Source organism: Poromitra crassiceps (assembly GCF_964638095.1).
Source record: "Poromitra crassiceps genome assembly, chromosome: 3".
Classification (NCBI taxonomy): domain Eukaryota; kingdom Metazoa; phylum Chordata; class Actinopteri; order Beryciformes; family Melamphaidae; genus Poromitra; species Poromitra crassiceps.
In genome coordinates this window covers 85132519-85152985 of record NC_139625.1, presented here as the reverse complement: position 1 = coordinate 85152985, position 20467 = coordinate 85132519, and the positions used below count along the sequence as shown (strand labels likewise).

General features: G+C 43.0%; 1 protein-coding gene across 2 annotated transcripts in view; it reads right to left on the bottom strand.

The window, feature by feature from the left end:
- Positions 1 to 20467, bottom strand: part of vrk1 (VRK serine/threonine kinase 1) — a 38271-nt gene extending 17804 nt beyond the window's left edge. For both annotated transcript variants that reach the window (XM_083632816.1, XM_083632817.1), the window contains exons 1-7: positions 20433 to 20467; positions 18723 to 18882; positions 14273 to 14328; positions 12299 to 12365; positions 10267 to 10354; positions 9509 to 9617; positions 197 to 289 (exon numbers count right to left, since the gene is read on the bottom strand). In XM_083632816.1, the coding sequence (XP_083488942.1) occupies positions 197 to 289; positions 9509 to 9617; positions 10267 to 10354; positions 12299 to 12365; positions 14273 to 14328; positions 18723 to 18882 (573 nt within the window). In that variant the 5' untranslated portion in view covers positions 20433 to 20467. The remainder of the gene's footprint in view (positions 1 to 196; positions 290 to 9508; positions 9618 to 10266; positions 10355 to 12298; positions 12366 to 14272; positions 14329 to 18722; positions 18883 to 20432) is intronic.

Genomic DNA, 20467 nt, shown 5'->3' with positions numbered 1-20467 from the left:
AAAAGAATTAATTAAAAAATTGAGCGCCCAAGACCTCGTCAAACACGGACTCACGGCCCAATAATTTTCTGAGCATCAACTTGAAAATATTTTGTGGCCCACTAGAGGGCGTTCGTGGCCCATGAGCCAGTGGTTGAGAAACAGTGATATAAGAAACACATTGTTTCAATATTCTTAGGTAGGAACTGCTACTGACCTGGTTGGGATCACTGTGGCTCAGCAGCAGGTTGGAGGCTTTGATGTCGGCATGCACATACTCGTGCTCATGGATGAACTCCAGAACATCCAACTAAAACAGAACGAAAGATCTTATGTCTCCATGTTAGTGTTTATATATATATATATATATATATATATACGGTATATATATATATATAACATAAAAACAGTCTCTACAGGAACAAGTCCATATGAAGTTGACCGCAACACTCCAGAAGAACAGGGTGACCAAAGTTATATCAAAAGATCATATTTATTTTAGTAATAAATATGATCTTTTGATATAACTTTGGTCACCCTGTTCTTCTGGAGTGTTGCGGTCAACTTCATATGGACTTGTTCCTGTAGAGACTGTTTTTATGTTATTTTGATCCTGCTTGCTGTGACCAGCACCTCCCTGCTTGGATTGTGCACGAGTAGCCTACTTTTCCCTTGATATATATATATATATATATATATATATATATATATATATATATATATATATATATATATATATATATATATATACCATGGTCTGGGTGAATACTCAATTCTGATTGGCTGCAGAGTGTCCATTAAAAAGTGCTAAAGTACAATTGGTAAAGTCGTTCAGCCAAATGGTCTGTTCACCATTCATATCAATAGTTATAATAGCCATAGTTTCAACAGTGTTATCAAGAGAGCAGTTTGGTTAAGGGTTATGGCACTTTTGTAAGTTGAGAAAAAAAATGAGTCAGTCAAAGTAAGTATTTAAATCCCCCGTGTGCTCAGTTTATGAAAAAAACTCGGAGATTTCCCTCCCCTGACAGAAGCCGGCTCTGAGCCATTAAGTGACGCGCGTGCCTCTTTATCTTTATCTTTATTGTTTATTTGAGCAGGGACAGTACACAATAAACATATTGCACCAGAGATAGCTAAGAGCTAATTTGCATCTGTAGTCCCTGGGCGCACAGAGTCCTGTGCGCACATAGTACATATCAAATACAGAAAGCAAGCTGAGCGGGGGCGAGCCGAAATGGAGGCAGAATCCCGACTGTAACAAAACTGCCCTCTGAACACGTGTGAGCATCATGTCCCATGTTGCGGTCTGAGCGAGGGGACTATTTTCTCTGCGATTCTTAAAGGTCCCATTCCGTGCAAAAGCTGTTTTTAGTTGTAAATGCATATATACTGCTGTCATCCCTCCCTGTAATGAGTGGTCACAAGCTCAGAACTGCCACAGTTGGATTTGTCCCTATCCAGCTTCCCCCTGCAGTCTCCTTCAAGCCACGCCCCCTAACGCTCTGTTCCCCCAGACGGGTTAATGTGATGTCACTCGCTTCCTTAAAGGAGGACTTACCCCCTAGATATGTATTAGAACAGTGATTTGAAAATACCTATGGAAAAAACCAAGAAATGACATATAAGGTTCTTGCACACAGAGTCCGAATTGTTCGCTGCGTTTTTTTAATCCGTCATCCGAAAAAAACACGTCACGCACAGATACCTTGCACACTGAGTCCGATGCGTTAATTATCCAATATTCGTTGCGAAGATTCGCAACGAAAAGAAAACTACCGCGATCCTATTGATCCACAACTGGCAGTGTGTCTGTGTGGCTCTCTCTCCCTCCCCCCCCCCCCCCCCCTTCCCCATACACACACACACACACACACACACACACACACACACACACACACACACACACACCGCGTTCCAAGCTGGTCTGCAATCACACGGCACATTCTGTCTTTTAATTCCGAATCTCTGTATTCCTGCTTTGTCATAAAATGCTTTGTGCTGGGAGACGAACTGAATTAACTTCTCAGACGCCATTTTTCATTGTGAATAGCAACACTACAGCAGCTCTGAGTGGTCAAACACCTGTCAAAACGATTTCATGGATGCGGAAAAACGCAGAAAATCGAACCTCGTCCGAAAACTTAAATGACGGACGTAATTGTCGGACTCGGTGTGTCAATGATGATTGACACAAATGAGGTCGTATTTTTATTTTTTTCGTGCGTCAATTTCGGACGAAAAAACGGACTCTATGTGCAAGGACCTATACTCTTGTCTATACTAGACTCTTTGGCTGTGTTCAAGTCAAGATTTTTTTTCGGAAATCGACGCCATTACAGTTTGCCTACTGCCTCAAAAATAATTTATTTGAGAGGGGCAATATCTTTATAAATATCAACAACTAGCCAACGCTGGTGGCCTGTATGGAAACAGAAAATCTGAAAATGGTTGAAAGTTATATCAATTTGGTAATTCAGTGGCGAACTAGAAATTTAATTATTTTTCTGCATGTATCTCTATGGCAGAGTGTCAAACTACGTTACGAGAGCAAAGTGACATGGGCTCGTTACAGCAGCACACCGCACAATAGGAGAAACCCCCCGCTCTGGGGTAACACAATGCGAGATTTCTCCACGTCATTCCCTCGTACAACTAGTGATAAACCGCGCAATGAAATCCGTTTTTAATTTGCGTTTTGGGGCTTTTCGTGATTCTTGTTAAAAGTTACTGCAGCGCAGGGCAGTGTCAGACTTCCATGTGAAGAGCTCCGCCCACGCGTCACCGCTGCCTGAGCACACAGCAGCTCGTGCTCGCGCTCTAAAAGGCAGGGTGCCTACGAGCTGCTGCCTGGTCGGCAGAAAGGGCTCCAGACTCGGTGTGATAATCCTCTAACAGCATTTGAGCTTATTCAGGTAAGATATTTATAATGTAATGACACATTCAGCGATAAACTGTCTACAATGAAGACATATGTCAAATATGACAACGTGGTGTTCAGTATTTTAAGAGCACAGGAGCTACTTGCTTGATCAAACGGTCAAACCCAATCCGCGCAGCAAACGCGCGCCCCCGGAGCTTGGAGCTAGTGCATGAGGTTTTACAGTACGACTCTCTCCCGCCCGCTCCCGCCTGCCTGGGCTGGAGACAGCTGCTTCCAACTCGGACTGATAATATATACTGTACATCATCATTCGAGCTTATCCAGGTAAGATATTAATAAAGTAGTGACACATTCAGCGGGAAACTAACTATAATTAAGACATGTGCCAACTTTGACGACGTTTGGTTCAGTATTTTAAGAGCAAACTTCAATAGGAATAGGCTTGGAGTTCTGAGGAGCCGAAAGGGTACAGGGGGGGTAGGGGAGTAATTATCTTGAAATCCCATAGTCTTTGGGAACACTGTGACGTCAGTGTGTTCCTAATATCCCATTAATTTGAGAAAAGAAAAAAAAAGCAGTGTTCGACCTTTAGAGGGCGCTTATGCCAGATATGCTGCTGAAAAATGATACAAATGGTAAAATGGCAACAGTTTGGTCTCAAATGTGGAAATTCTGACCAGAATTCTTCACACATCACCCCCAAAGTCATATATATTGGTTAAAAGCTGAAAAAAAGTGTTTTGGAGGTAAGTTCTCCTTTAAGCATACTGCGCGGGGTCTCTCTCACACAAGCTACCTGCACCATTTTGTTTATAGCCACAAAATTAACACTTCTAGCTGGAGCGACGCCAACTGTACGTGATCCAACTGTACGTGATCCAGTAACTGCGGAGGTGCATTCGGTAAGTCTAGGCATTTTGAGATGTCCTCTTTAGCGTAGCAACCGTTAAGTTAGCGATAGCTCGTTGGTAACGTTAGGGGCGGGCTCTCCCTCAGCGGCCAATGGGACTGTTAGTTCTGAATATATTATAGAAACAGACCATTCTTGGGACACAACGAGATGAGGAAGGGACAACTCCGTCACAACAAACGGGGTTGCTATATTTTCGACAAATTAATCCAGAATCATGTTTTATGGACCAGAGACACACGTTTTTAAGAGGTTACAGCTGCACGAATTGGGACCTTTAAATCATCTCCAAGGTTATAAAAACTAAATTTTGATTGCAAAACACATGAAAATATAAATGAATGGTGTTGTTTTGTTGGCAAGTGACCATGGTATAAGCGGGTTAATGCACTTCGAGGTGTCCATTATCACTTTTTAAGGGACTTCGCGGAAGCAACCGGTCCTCCTTTGACCGGTTCACGCTTCTCGCGTCGTCCCTTAAAAAGTGATAATGGACAGCTCGTCGTGCATTAACCCTTACATATACACAGTCTATATATATATATACTAAAGACCATAGTCTCCGACTTTAGATTAGATTACCGTATATATTTTTTAATAGGCTGGTGGAATTTGTTTTGCACACTAAACAGCGAGATAAACACTGAAGAAGATACTTTATTTATATTATATACTATATACAGTTTGGAATCGATCCAGGAATTGTGGCATTAAGAATCGCGATCCTTTCAAGAATCGATTTTTTGGAGCACCCTTATATATATATAAGGGTGTGTGTGTGTATATATATATACAGTATATATATATATATATATATATATATATATATATATATATATATAATACATATACAGTGGGTTCGGAAAGTATTCAGACCCCCTTAAATTTTTCACTCTTTGTCATATTGCAGCCATTTGCTAAAAGCAATTAATTTCATTTTTTTCCTCGTTCATGCACACACAGCACCCAATATTGTCAGAAAAACACAGACTTGTAGACATTTTTGCAGATTTATTACAAAAAAACACTGAAATATCACATGGCCATAAATATTCAGACCCTTTGCTCAGTACTGAGTAGAAGCACCTTTTTGAGCCAATACAGCCATGAGTCTTCTTGGGAATGATCCAACAAGTCTTTCACACCTGGATTTGGGGATCTTTTGCCAATCCTCCTTGCAGATCCTCTCCAGTTCTGTCAGGTTGGATGGTGAACGTTGGTGGACAGCCATCTTCAGGTCTCTCCAGAGATGCTCAATTGGATTTAAGTCAGGACTCTGGCTCGGCCATTCAAGAACATTCACAGAGTTGTTCTGAAACCACTCCTTCGTTATTTTAGCTGTGTGCTTGGGATCATTGTCTTGTTGGAAGGTGAACCTTCGGCCCATTCTGAGGTCACTCTGGAAAAGGTTTTTGTCCAGGATATCAATGTACTTGGCTGCATTCATCTTTCCTTCAATTGCAACCAGTCGTCCTGTCCCTGCAGCTGAAAAACACCCCCACAGCATGATGCTGCCACCACCATGCTTCACTGTAGGGATGGTATTAGGTAGATGATGAGCAGTGCCAGGTGTTCTCCACAAATACCGCTTAGAATTGAGACCAAGAGAATTTTATTTCTCAGAGTCTGGGAGTCCTTCAGGTGTTTTTTGGCAAACCCGATGCGGGCTTTGCCAAAAAAGGCTTCCGTCGGGCCACTCTGCCATAAAGCCCCGACTGGTGGAGGGCTGCAGTGATGGTTGTCTTTCTAGAACTTTGTCCCATCTCCCCGCTGCATCTCTGGAGCTCAGCCAGAGTGATCTTTGGGTTCTTCTTTACCTCTCTCACCAAGGCTCTTCTTCCCCAGATGCTCAGTTTGGCCGGACGGCCAGTTCGAGGAAGAGTCCTGGTCGTCCCAAACTTCTTCCATTTAAGGATTATGGAGGCCACTGTGCTCTTAGGAACCTTAAGTGCAACAGAATTTTTTTTGTAGCCTTGGCCAGATCTGTGCCTTGCCACAATTCTGTCTCTCAGCTCTTCAGTCAGTTCCTTCGACCTCATGATTCTCATTTGCTCTGACTTTACACTGTGAGCTGTAAGGTCTTATATTGACAGGTGTGTGCTTTTCCCAATCAAGTCCAATCTATATAATTAAGCACAATGAAGGTGTAGGCCCATCTCAAGGATGATCAGAAGAATTGGACAGCACCTGAGTTAAATATACAAGTGTCACAGCAAAGGGTCTGAATACTTATGGCCATGTGATATTTCAGTGTTTTTTTGTAATAAATCTGCAAAAATGTCTACAAGTCTGTGTTTTTCTGACAATATTGGGTGCTGTGTGTGCATGAACGAGGAAAAATATGAAATTAATTGCTTTTAGCAAATGGCTGCAATATGACAAAGAGTGAAAAATTGAAGGGGGTCTGAATACTTTCCGAACCCACTGTATATATATATACATATATATATTAGGGGTGCTCCAAAAGAATCGATTCTTGAAAGGATCGCGATTCTTAATGCCACGATTCCTGGATCGATTCCAAACTCCCAAGGATCGATTCTTCTTCGTATTGTTAAAAAAAAAAGTACAGTGCACCTGAACGCAACATGCAAGATACCGGCTGAATAAGTGTCCAAATGTTCATGTCATTTGTGTACTGTACTGCCACGGTGCCACCACCTCTTGCACTTAAGAACTCTGGTTAATGTATTCCCCCCAAAATCTATAAATCCTTCTCAAAGTCTACAGATCCCCCCCAGTCTATAAATCCATCTTATCTGAAGAACATAAGGGGGGAATTCCCCCCTAGTTTGAAAAATGAATTTAGGCCCTGACTGTAATACTTCAGAAGTTGAATTTGAAGTTCAGCATTAATACATTTGTAATGTTTTGTCTTAGATTTACCTTTGTGTGTTATTGCAATATAAAACTACATAATTGAGAATCGATTCTAGATTCTGGAATCGAGAATCGTTGGAAACGATTCTGGAATCGGATCGTGACCCCAGGAATCGGAATCGGATCGGATCAAGATTCAAGATTCAAGATTCAAGATTCAATAGTTTTATTGCCATATCAACCAAAATTGATTGGAATTTGTCTTGGCATGCTCAACAGACAAAACAATCACAGTAACAGACCATGAGAGACAGACAATACAACTACACATCTGCTGCAATGTATAAAAAGTAGGAACATGCAATCAAAAACAACTGCAAAATGCAAAACAGTATGCAATACAGTGTACAGTGCAGGGTAGGCACAGGCGGCTAGTGCAACAAAAAAAGTGCACAATGCATTAAAGTGTCTGGTGCATTAAAAGACCAGGGAGTAAAATTAAGTTGGGGTGGTGAACTGAACTGAGGAGGAGTTAAGGGCCCTCACTGCTTCAGGGTACGAGCTGTTACGCAGACGAGTGGTTCGGCATTTGATGCTGCGTACTCTTCTTCCCGAAGGAAGGGGGGCAAAGAGAGCATTGGCTGGATGGGAGGGGTCCCTTATTATCTTCAGCCCTAGCTTCAGTATGCGCTCGTTATAAATATCGGATAATCTCGGCAAATCCTTACCTACGATCTTCGATGCCGTTTTCACGACCCTGTTCAGCTCTTCTCTGTCTTCAGCTGAACAGTTACCAAACCAAACTGTGATAGAGAATGTGAGCACACTCTCTATCATAGCTCGGTAGAAGTGACACATCCCTATCTTTGAGACTTTGAATTTCCTGAGTTGCCTCAGGAAGAACAAACGTTGGTGGGCTTTCTTTACGATAAGGCTCACATTGACGTTCCATTTAAGAGAAGAGGAGATCGTGGTCCCCAGGAATTTGAAACTTTTCACCTTCTCAACAGCCTGATCATTTATGATTAAAGGCTGGAGTTCAGCTTTATTTTTGCGGAAATCCACAATCATCTCCTTGGTTTTGGAGATGTTGAGGGTTAAGTTGTTCTGGGCACACCACTCGACAAGTGAGGAGACTTCTGCTCTGTAAGCTGTTTCATCATTACAGGAGATCAGACCTGTCACGGTGGTGTCATCTGCAAATCGTGGATCGTGGCTTAGCCGGATCGGAGCACCCCTAATATATATACAGTATATATATATTTATTATATTTTAGAGTATATATATATATATATATATATATATATATATATGTATAATAAATGTGTGTATATATATTTTTGTGTGTATGTATATATATATATATATATATATATAATATAAATAAAGTATCTTCTTCAGTGTTTATCTCGCTGTTTAGTGCGCAAAACAAATTCCACCAGCCTATTAAAAAAGATATAATCTAATCTAAAATCAGATACTAAGGTCTTTGTATAATTGTCAGAAATCAAAACAAAGCAACTAAATTCTTTGCCCTTTTCCTGACAAGGGAAGGGTGGAATAGGCCAAAATGGATTTTATTTGGCAACGAGACCCACGCTCACATCGCTCTCATATGCGTCATGCCAAACTCAATACAAAAACCTGTCAGTTTTACTGTTGTCTTGCTTGTCACCAAGTGCACCCGACTGCTATAACATGACTTCGTGGGGTCTTTCGTAATATTCTGGTTAAAAACCGAAGCTCAGATCACGCCAGTTTCATTGATGTGCTTGTTTGTTTACCCACAGACTATATAAAGCAGACAGACTCCAGCGAGACGCAGTGGCTGCTGCATGTAGTGCAGCTGTAGTACGGCTCACTTCACCCCTCTTTCTGCCGTCTCCCCTTCAAAACAGGCATGTGTGCGAGCGGGCAGGCTTTCATTGACAAAATAACCAGAGGATAGTGTGTCCGCAAGAATTGGGAGAAACCAAGCAGTTCTGTAAAATCAGACATTCAGCACCCCCATACAGCCAGAATGGAATTATCCTTGTTTCATAACCACATTTTGCGACTATTCGACTGTGAATCAGGCCCATACAAACTACAGTAATTGCCGGCTATTTAGGGTCACCCCTAGTTTGAACACACCCTGGGAGCTGTGTGTTTTGAAGGGAGGGCAGTAGGGGTGTCACGATATTTCGTCGCACGATATATCGCGATATCGAAACGTCACGATATGCGTATCGTCAGAAAAAAATTATATCGTAAAAAAATATATATATATAATAGAACAAATTTAGCAGAATCAACACGCAGGAGTGAGGGGGTAGACTACTACTGGCATGGCAAAACAGCTCAAGGGGTACATAAGTTTAGGGACCATTGAGCATGAGTTATTTAAGAAATAGATTGTATACTTTATTTTTCTTTCACCATGCAACAAACATTTAGTTTGTGACAGTGTGACACATTCTATTGCAAGAGAAGCATTATCTTCCATGTTGTTTTCTAGTTATTATAATAACAATTTCCAAAAACAGCATTTGTTTTGTATTTTGTGTATTTCAAATGAAAGACTATTTTTCCAGTATTTTCCCAGGGCTCCCTTGAAAAGAGTTTTCGATTTCAACGGGACTCACATGGTTAAATAAATGATAAATAAATACATAAAAATTATTTACTTTTGTTAAAAAAAATATTGTTAAAATATCGTATCGTATCGTTATCGTGAACCCAATATTGTGTATCGTATCGTGAAATTAGTGTATCGTGACACCCCTAGAGGGCAGCATATCGCCGTAAGTTGCAATAAAATCTCCTTGTCTGGGATACACCTCTCAAAACTAGATGGATTACATTGACTACTTAATCACAGTTCATTACACAATATCAAAAAGAATTAAGAGCATGTGATAATTGAATAACCAACCAGTCGTAGGCCAAGCTGCAGAACCAGTTTTCTGGGGAACCGCTTCCCGCTCTCCTCAAACTTCTTCTGCAGGTCTGTGCCACACCGATCCATAACCATGAAGCGATACCTAGAGGGGAGGGCAAGTCATTCTTAATGGAGAAATAGCAGTCAACCAACCTGCACCAGACAAATCCTCATGATAGGAAGTTGGTGTGGGTGTGGCGATCCTCAGCAGTATCACAGGGTTCACACACCTTCTTAAAAGGCCCTATGTGTAGGAAGCGGGAAGCAATTAACACGTTAAGCTGTTTTTATTGCCAATGAGTGAATGCCCTTTAACAAGGGCAAATTCGGCCCCCGGACCACGTGCGGCAACCGTGGGGGCAGGCATCCCTGGGTCGTGGCTAGATGGGGCAATCGTTGACCGACTGAGCTGAATAAACGGTGACAAGGCCGCACGTGGTAAAAATGGGACCAGCCGTGTCTCTCTTCGTCCAACCGTTCATTCTCTGTGCCGATTTCTGAGAGTCGGCTCCCAAAGCCTTTGGCAACAAATGTCGGCTGTCCACCAACAGGTCCTGAAAAGGTCTTTAAATATCTTGAACAATGAGGAATTCTATTATTTAATGTGAACTTGTCAGTCGCACACAGCCTATTGAGCCTTTAATACAATTTTAGAGTACAAATGTGGTTTGTGTGCTATTTCTTCTAGTGAGAAATAGACCCAGTTACGGGTTACGCACCCGTCCCAATTGAGTCCAGGTAAAAGGGCTTACTTTTTCCCTCCTCTGTCATGCAGACCGGAGCCCCAGTACTTGGGAACCCCCAGATATTTCATCTTGTGAGACTTCATCCAGCTCTGAACTGCAGAGAGTGAAGAAGAGAGAACACCCATCAGTAAAGCTACTTCTCCTGGCTAAAATGTTCCTAAAGTGCGTGGATAAATCTAGGAAATGCATTATGGTATAAATGAAAGACAGAATAGCAAGTCAGGTTAACATTCCGTACAAATGATTGTGAACACTGCAGGCTGCTGTTGATCAAAGTTGCTGGTGGAGGTGGAGGTGGGTGATGGTGGTGGTGGTGGTGATGCTCAAAGTAATAAGAGTACAATTCCGTGGGGGAAAGCGGGCAGCGCGGCCGCAAGCTAATCTGCTGGTGGGACAAATATTTACCAACAACGTGAGATTCCAGCATGAATAAAAGATGAGCCTCTACTTCCTTAGTAATATAACAGTTAATTGTCAGGGGAGATTGACATTTGGATTGTTATTATATTAAAATGCAAAGCTGTGGCCTGGGGGCAAATGGAGCCACCAAAAGCGCGCTGTTGGTGAGAGGCTTCCTCTGCGAGGCCCCTTCGTGGCCGAGTTACGAGTTTGTCTCTTTTAATTAAGAAAGTTCTCTTTCTTTTATTTGTTTGCGCTGGTGGTTAAGAGACGATGTTGTGTTTGTGTTATGATCATGAGGGTACGTTTTAGGGATGCTCCTAGCGACTAATTTCCCTGTCGGTTAAACATTTTTTTTTTTTTTTTTTTTTAGACTAGTCTATAAGTAAGAAAACACCCAGAAAACAGTCAAAACTGGGCACAATTTAATCTATAAGATTAAAACGCTGTACAAAAAATATTGCGTGTATTGAAGAGCCATCTGAAACCGTTACTTGCATTAGTCAATAACCAAATTGCCTGTGGCACTTAGTCTGCGCCGTTTATTATGAACATTACACAAAACATGACAACTCACCCCGGCACTGTGTATTTGGGCCAATATAGTAGGGCTGTGAATCTTCACTGGCCTCACGATTCGATTACGATTCATCTGTCAACGATTCGATTCGATTCGATTAAACGATGCATCGCGATGCATCTTAAATCGATGCATCGCTTTTTCCGCAATACATGATTTCTTTTTTCTCACTTTCTTTTTTCTCACTGTGTGGCTACTTTTAAAATAAAAGTGCATTTGGAATTGCATTGTATTATGATCCATAATTAAAATAAACAACTGCATGTACTTACATTCTATTTTATTTGATTATAAAAAAATAAAAAAGTATTTAATAATCGATTTTTGATATTTGTTAATCGATGCAGAATCGTGCACGTCCGCATCGCGATGCATCTTATAATCGATTATTTTTGACACCCCTACAATATAGTCCATTACGTTTCAGAAGCCTTTGCCTTCAACACAGTTGAGTGGAAGAAGCATATCTTGCCCTGTCATTCATTGCCCTGATGAGCTGCGTTTGCAGGGTGTGTGGCTAACTAGCAGTGCTATCTAGCACCATAGAGAGTAAATCACCAGCAGCCTGCTTACAGGTTCATGTCCACATGACGGTAAATGGTAAATGGACTGCATTTATATAGCACTTTTATCCAAAGCGGTGGTTGTATACCAAGTGGTTATCTGCCAGTTTTATCTGACACAGCCTACATCAAACCTTATTTTCATTTTCTAAATCAAAAATATTGCCAAACTGCACTGTAACATTAAGGTTAGCTCCACTTCCACTTTCAACCATGGTGGCTTGTGTTTACCTCTGGGCATTCGAGAGGGCCTACCACCTGCCGGTAGACCCAACAGTTGACATACTATACCGGTGTTGTTAGTACATTATTCATTTAATTATTACATTATCCGACTAGTGTGTTTTGGTGCCGACTAGTGAGAGTAGCGGACGTCTGAACATTTAACCAACTAGTTGCACGCATCCCTAGTAAGTTTGACTTGGAGGCTTACTTCTAGGTGTGTGCATGCATGCGCATGTGTGTATAAGATGATGAGAGAGGTGAGGTAGCGTACTTAGATCAGGCTTGGCTCTCATGTAAAACTTCAGTTCGCAGAACAGCGGTCCGTTGTCACTGGGCTCCTGTGGTGAAAACAGGAGGTATAGTTAAAACTTTACCAGACTACAAGAAAGTTCAAATGAGACCAGACTACAAGAAAGTTCAAATTGAGACCAGACTACAAGACATCAGTGTTTCCCCTACTATTCTACAGGCCTGGCGGCCCTGCCAGGCCTGTAGAATACAGGGATAAAAATGCAAAAAAAAAAAATCGGGTGTTGACAGTAATAGAAGATAGGGGGGTACGGTGGCGCAGAAGGTCCTGAGTTCGATTCTCGCCTGGGACACTGTGGGCGCTGTGGTTGTGTTCCCCCCCATATCTTCAGTGCCTACTGCCCAGGTGGGGTATCTCGTCGTAAGGGCCTTTCTCTCTGTGTGGAGTGGAGTTTGCATGTTCTCCCTGTGCTCCCCCAGGGGGTTCCTCCATATATAACCCCCCCACTAAAAACATACAGAAGATCAGATCGTCATCGTCATCCGACCAGTGACGACAACATCCGAAGTTGGTCCCCGGGCGCTGTACGAGAAAGCGACCACTGCTCCTGGCCTGCCCCTCGGAGGAAAGGACATGCCTGGATGGGTTAAATGCAGAGGACACTTTTCACCGGCCACCATCAGCATGAGTGTGTTGTGGCCACATGCATGTACTGTGGTGTTCGTGTGACAATAAAAGACGGGCTTGTCCGTGACGAGAGTTTTAAGTTGTGCCAGCGTGCAGCGGTCAGTGTTGGGCAGTAGCTTGCTACAAGTAGCGAAGCTATTTAGCTTAACTACATTTCTCAGTAGCTTGGTGGTAGCGTCGCTCCTTTTCAATCAATTAGCGTTTCCAGTAACGAAGCTATTTATAGACCAAGTAGCGTGGTAGCGTCCGACAAATGCTACAAGTTACTTTCCCAGAGAAATCCCAAGAGCAAAGCTCCCAGGCAGTGCGGAGATTCTGCTGCGGTCTGGAATAGTACAGGAGGAGACAATGCTGTCTCCTCCTGCAGTGTAGCCGATAGAAGCAACCACTTCCATATGACGGACAAGTGTTGTCTTGTCCTAGTTATTAACATCCTTGCACTCCTTGCCGTCGGGAAGGGAACATACACAAGACGGGGGGGGGGGGGGGGGGGGGAGGGGAGAGGAGAGTTGAGTTTATCTTGTGCTGAAGTAACTAATATTGTGGCAGTGAGTTTTAGTTTGTTTTAAATTAACCAATTGAACTGGGCTTTTCTTCTTTTTTGCCTACCTATTTGTTTGGTGGAAAGTTGTTCTTGATCACTGAGATAACATTGATTTGGCATGAAGTTGATTCAATGTAAAAAAAAAAGAAAAAAGAATTGCTTCGATGTAGCAAGCTACTTTTGCCATGTTGCTCGTAGCTTAGCTTGCTACATTTATCTGGGGATAGCTTCAATGTAGTGAAGCTATATTTAATCTAGAGTAACTGGTAGCTTAGCTACCCCTTAGCTACTTAAGGGACGCTAACTTAAGGGACGCTAACATTAGCGTCGTGGATGTCAAATTCACTGATGAATTGGGCTGCTTGCAACAAGCAGCTGTTCTCTCGTGCTTTTCCGCTTCACAGCAGCATTTTCCAGCACAGATTGCATTTCCCTGGCATGTGTCCGGCAGCATAGTACGACTTCATGACTGGTCCTCATCTTGAAACTAGGTCGAGACCAACATAAACCTAAGAAGTGATGGGTTCCTAGACCTAGACTAACCCATAACATAATAAATAGTTTACCGTGAATAGCTGCAATACACAGGCAATGTACAATAGTGTAGAATAAATGGTAAACATATGGATGAGATCAATAATCATTATCAAAACACCAATAAGGACAACACTGGATGTAAATTGTATAATCTATGATATACACATACAGTATAGGTATACGTCATACATAACCTGAGTTGATGCTGAGAGTACTTAGAATCTTACCACTTTGATGCAATATGGAGCATCGGCCCCGACAGCTTTAGCAGAACTTTCATCAGCTGAAAAATGAGAAAAGGAAATGTACTGGATACAATTTGAATACTTTCTTGAACAATTTTTACACTAATAATATGGTAAAGGTTGCATGTTTATATCTCGTACCGTACAATATTACAAGAGGACCTGAAACATTTGATTAAAAGTTACACATATGCATTACTATTACTATAGTCTGTGTCCACGGTCCAAAACAGTTCAGCTTTATCAACTAGCCAATGAAGGGGAAAATGAGAGCCTAGTGAGTAATTATGCTCATCACAGGGCTGGGAGATAAAACAATAGTAATATATATCGACGATAGACACGTACGTCATCAATACAATAAAAAAATAGTTTCCCTGGCTCATAAACAACCTATCATGTCCCTTGTTAATGGAGCGTGCAACAAGTGACACTAGGGCTGGGTCGGTTTGAAAATTTTAAAACCGGGTCGATATTGCCGTCTAAACCGGATTGAACCGGTATACCGATTTTTTTTCTAATTTTTTTTTTTTTTTTTTTAAGCAGGGCCCCCGAGTGTGGCCCATAACTGTCTGTAGTGCAACTTCAGTCCACCTGATAGCGATGATACACCTCTAAGCTGGTATTGTCAACCAGCAATGATACTGAATAAAAAGAAGCAGGACACCTGTGTAACAAACACACCCTGTATTTATTTCTCATAACTATTCAGCTTAACTTTTCTTCAAACATCAACATAATAAACAAAATAAGACTTTTGCATACTAGTGCAACTTGATAAAGAACGATTACATCCGAGGAACCGCCCATGTTGAGCAGTTTGGACAGAAAGTGAGAGAGGCAAGACTGAGATGGTATGGACATGTGCGGAGGAGGGAGGTGGGGTACATTGGGAGGAGGATGCTGGAGATGGAGCTGCCAGGAAAGAGGAGGAGAGGAAGGCCCAAGAGGAGGTTCATGGACGCAGTGAAAGAGGACATGCAGGCAGCGGGCGTGACGGAGGACGATGCAGAGGACAGAAACCGATGGAAACAGATGATCCGCTGTGGCGACCCCTGACGGGAATAGCCGAAAGAAGAAGAAGAAGATACTAGTGCAACTTGAGAAGAGGCCAATACGAACAATAGTGCAATCAGAATTTTTTTTTTTAGGTTTTTTCGGTTCGCACGTGATCAAACCGGTTTGGGCTCGTACACCGAACCGAACCGGTAAAACCGGAAATCGACCCATGCCTATGACACACCCAATCATTTAACAGCAGGACTCGACGCTTAGCATATTCCCAAGGAGCACATGTGCTCCTGAGTTAAAAAAAGTTAGGAGCAGTGCACATAAAGAATTTTAGGGGCACAATTAAAAATTTGATACAGAACGATATATAGCATGTAATCAAAAAAAGGCTGAACCAAGGCACTCTTCAAAGATTAAACAAAGCTTTAATATAAAGGCTTAGTCCATTACTGGACAGATTAAAAAGCCAACATGTTTCGGCCACACATGGCCTTCATCAGGGCAGTAAAGACCTGAACCCAAAAATTACTTTTCTTTTTATTTTAGTTCAAATACCTGGGTATTCAGTGCACCTATTTAATAACGTATGCAAAAAATTATAATCACAAAATCAAATTTCCTTCGTTTTTTGCACTTTTTCACATCAAAAATTCATTTTTCAAAATTTCATTCATAACAGTAATCTACAGTTTCCTGACGTCACATAAGTACAGGCAGTGCGCAGGACTCTTTTCACTATTTTATAGTCACATAAGTACCATCACATTTCTACCCCATTTCAACCAATCATATCACGACATGGCAGCTGTCAATCAATCTCCATTTCAATCTTCTCCTCGAAACGAAGGAGAAAAGGGCACCTAGTGTCTGTAATCTGGCAGAATTTCTAGCCCATAAACTAACTAACTTGGTCAATTGTATGTAACATACAAAATAAAGCAAACGGTAATGTCTATGAATGCAAAGACATGCAACTGGCTCGTTAAACTCGCATTCCAGGATAACGTTAACGTAAGGAGACTTCAGGCGGACAGGCAGCACTCATGCATCGGATTCTCCGCTCCACACGGAAGCAGCTGGCTGCCTGGTACTCTGCAGATCCCACTCGCATAGCACCACAACACGCTGAATCCCACTCGATTTGGGGGCGGAACACGCCAGGATTGGCCAACGCCAAATCCAGTCCCCAGAATTGACAAATTAGCTCAAATCAACTCAATGTGAAACAGTATTTGAAGAGCCAGCAGTCATGCTCTCACTTGTAACTGATCTGCTGTGCATGTGTGGGGTGGGTGTGCGAGTGTGTGTGCGCGTGTGTCTTGTTTTAGATGTGTGTGTGTGTGTGTGTGTGTGTGTGTGTGTGTGTGTGTGTGTGTGTGTGTGTGTGTGTGTGTGTGTGTGTGTGTGTGTGTGTGTGTAGGATAGATGGATGTTGCCAGTGTAATTGACTAAGTGTGAGAGTGGATGGGTCTCTCTCGTGAGGGAGAAATCCACAAACGCTACGGATTAGCCTCCTGAAAATCTGCGCAAGATCGGCGCGGCCTGAGGTCCTCCAGGCTAGAGCGAGGTGCTCGACGCAGGTAAATGACGTGCAGCGCACAGGCCCTCTTGAGGCGTCCTTGAGGTATTCTCTCAGCCTCTGGATTGCCTTTGCCACGGGAGGGTCTGGTGAGACGAAGGAGGAGCACGGCCGGGAGTAACCCACAGAGCCTAGATCCTCCATGCACCGAAGGGCCAATACTGCGGCGTAGCACTAGCTCTATTGCAGCGGATTGGGCGTTCTCGTTTACCCCTCCCGCGGGCAACGTTGCAGATAGAGTAGTAAGGCTGATCCGTGAGCGGCTTCTGGGACGCGAGTCGGGGTCTTAATTGGCCTCGGCTGGGTCTGCTGGGCGAGGGTGTATGATGTTGACAGACCCGAAACACCTAACGACCCCAGATAACATCTTTGATGACGCGTCCCAGCGCATGCGGCAGTAGTGTATTTGAGAATATAGAATTCTGGCTTGCCTCTGGCCAGTGACACTTAGGAAAGACTAGGTGACAACCAAGTATAGTTTGGTGACGAGCTGGAGAGGCAGTTGACGGCCGGAGAGACGGCAACCCGGTACGGGATGGGATTAGCACCCCATCTTGGCTCTCTCGTGAGGGAGAAATCCACAAACGCTACGGATTAGCCTCCTGAAAATCTGCGCAAGATCGGCGCGGCCTGAGGTCCTCCAGGCTAGAGCGAGGTGCTCGACGCAGGTAAATGACGTGCAGCGCACAGGCCCTCTTGAGGCGTCCTTGAGGTATTCTCTCAGCCTCTGGATTGCCTTTGCCACGGGAGGGTCTGGTGAGACGAAGGAGGAGCACGGCCGGGAGTAACCCACAGAGCCTAGATCCTCCATGCACCGAAGGGCCAATACTGCGGCGTAGCACTAGCTCTATTGCAGCGGATTGGGCGTTCTCGTTTACCCCTCCCGCGGGCAACGTTGCAGATAGAGTAGTAAGGCTGATCCGTGAGCGGCTTCTGGGATGCGAGTCGGGGTCTTAATTGGCCTCGGCTGGGTCTGCTGGGCGAGGGTGTATGATGTTGACAGACCCGAAACACCTAACGACCCCAGATAACATCACTGATGACGCGTCCCAGCGCATGCGGCAGTAGTGTATTTGAGAATATGAGTGTGGATAAAACTCCCCATTTTAAGTTGCTAATCTTATGTTGCTTTCCTTGATGTTATTAATGTATTACATTAACACACTAATGTATATTTACTACATATCCTGTATACTGTACATAACAGATGTATATTTGTTTTATGTTTTATATTTTGTGTAACCTAACAGCTGTATTCTATAGTCTGTATTCTGTACCCTGTTTTTATACTTGCCTTATAACATCTAGGGACAAACATTGCAAACTAGCTTAGGCTATAAATGTCAGGATATATAACAAAGACTGTTTCATGTGAATGCTCTATGTTTATGTATCTGTCCCTATAGAAATAAACTTTTCAATCAATCAATCATCGACACGCTATTATTATGGCCTGGCTCTCAACAAGATTTGTTTTCAGACTCTGAAACATCTCCGACCCTCGCGCTACTTGGGTCCCGTTGGGTTCAGTTCGTCTTTAAATGCAAACTTTTTTCGGGTCATTAAAAATGATCAATAATCATCGATATCGATCGACTGATATTTTATATCGTTATACTTTTTAGCTATATCGCCCAGCCCTAGCTCATCATCATGCTACAGATGGCATTTGGCTTTGTATATTCGACTTCTGAACTGGGTCACTAGCCATCCTTTAGCCTAGGTAAACCCAGCCACCACGTGACCTGCTCTCTCAGTTCCCAGTCACTATCATAGTGACTGAGAACAGGTCTGAGAGCAGGTCACGTGGGGGATGGGTTTACCCAGGCTAGCCATCCTTACCCAAATATATGAGGCCAAAGCCCCCCTGCCCGATTGGTGCCCCCAGCTTCCAGGCCTTCTTCGCAAGGTCTGTCAGGACCTCTCCAGGTGGAAACTCCTCTGCCAGCTTCCTCTTCGGTGGACCTCTGCCCTTCCCCGGTGCCTTGGCTTTAGGAGGCATCTGAAACAGCCACATTTGTATCATGACGCCAGTTCATTCCTCATGCATTTCAGTTCAGATATAGGCTTACAACATGCAAATGGAGCTCTGCAATGTGCACAGACCCAAACTCAGGGTTCATGCAAAGCAAATAATTCATTTTCAAATATACATGTAAATTTGCCCCAAAGGTGGCATCAAATTTGAATTACAGATTGTGCTTTTAACAAAGCCAATTCTACTATTATCTACTGTGAGATGGATGGTAAAAAAAAAATAGTTGTCTAATGTCAATTAAAAATATTGAGTTAGTTTGAACGGTGTTAAATGTAGCAAAACAGGCCAGACTGGTCACTGGGCGTCTGTTCTCACATCCAGCTCACAACTGTGTGATACAAGCTCAACATTGAGAGATTGACAGGAGTGGGATGAGACAGGAGCAAGACTGTCAGAAGCCAGCCAGAGTGAAATGCTGGCTAGATTGGACTTCATCTGTGCACACTAGCCAAAGACTATGGCCAATAGCAAGACAATTAAAATACAGTGATTATCAGAGATGAACAAGTCGTTTTTGCAAGTCCAAGTCAGTCAGGTCTCAAGTCTTTTATGTTTAACGAGTGTTTTATCGCCTGCTAACCATCCATAGGAGCTATGTTAACTTTCACATTTACCATGACTACCTGTCAGGTGCCTGATAAAGGTTTGATGTGGTCGATACAGCATCGTTTATTGTGATATATGTTGCATTTAGCTATTGTTGTTGTTTGGGCCTTGTGTGAAGTTATAATAGCCAAAGGTTATTAATGCACAGCAGCTGCAGGTGTGCTGCTTACCATAGTGTAACATCAGACTTTCTGCACCGGGGGTGCACAACTCGGCATGACAACGGTGACGCGTCAGGGAAGCAGAAGCTATTGAAACTACTAAACATGACTTTAGCCGACGGCTAATTTGTGACTTAACGTTAACGCATCAAATCTAACCTCGCAGTTTGACTCTTGCTAGCCTCAACGCGAGACTCATCAGTCATTCTTCGATGAATAAACATTCCTTCTGAAGGAAGAATGACTGATGAGTCTCGCGTTGAGGCTAGACTCTTGCTAATAACAGTACAGTACGCTTTAGTTTACGTGGACGGAGAACCAGCGTGCACTTCAGTAGCTGAGTCACAACACAGCAGCTTAGAAAGTAAAGTAAACATCATTCACTAGCATATCTGACGCTAAGCTAAACTTATACTTTACGGTTGAACTTGGCTATTGCTCTCCGCTTAAGCTAAAGGCGTCTCCGAAGGCGGTAACGTTACTGTAGAAGAGTCTAGGGGCTATGTATGTCAAAGTGGAACTAACTAGGAGCTAACGTTAACTGTTACGCAAAGTTAACGTTAGCTGTGATGCTAGCGTCAGCACTGCTGTCGGTTAGCACAGTTGGCTGCCAGTAGCTAACGTTAGCTAAGACAAATCCACGCATTCTCGTGACACTGTCAGTTTAACAGACACATACAAAGATATGTTTCCATCGTGAAACCGACGCATAACGTTAGCTACATTTGACATGATAAGAAGACAAACCTTCTCTTCGAGGTAAAAAACGACCAAACTTCCCG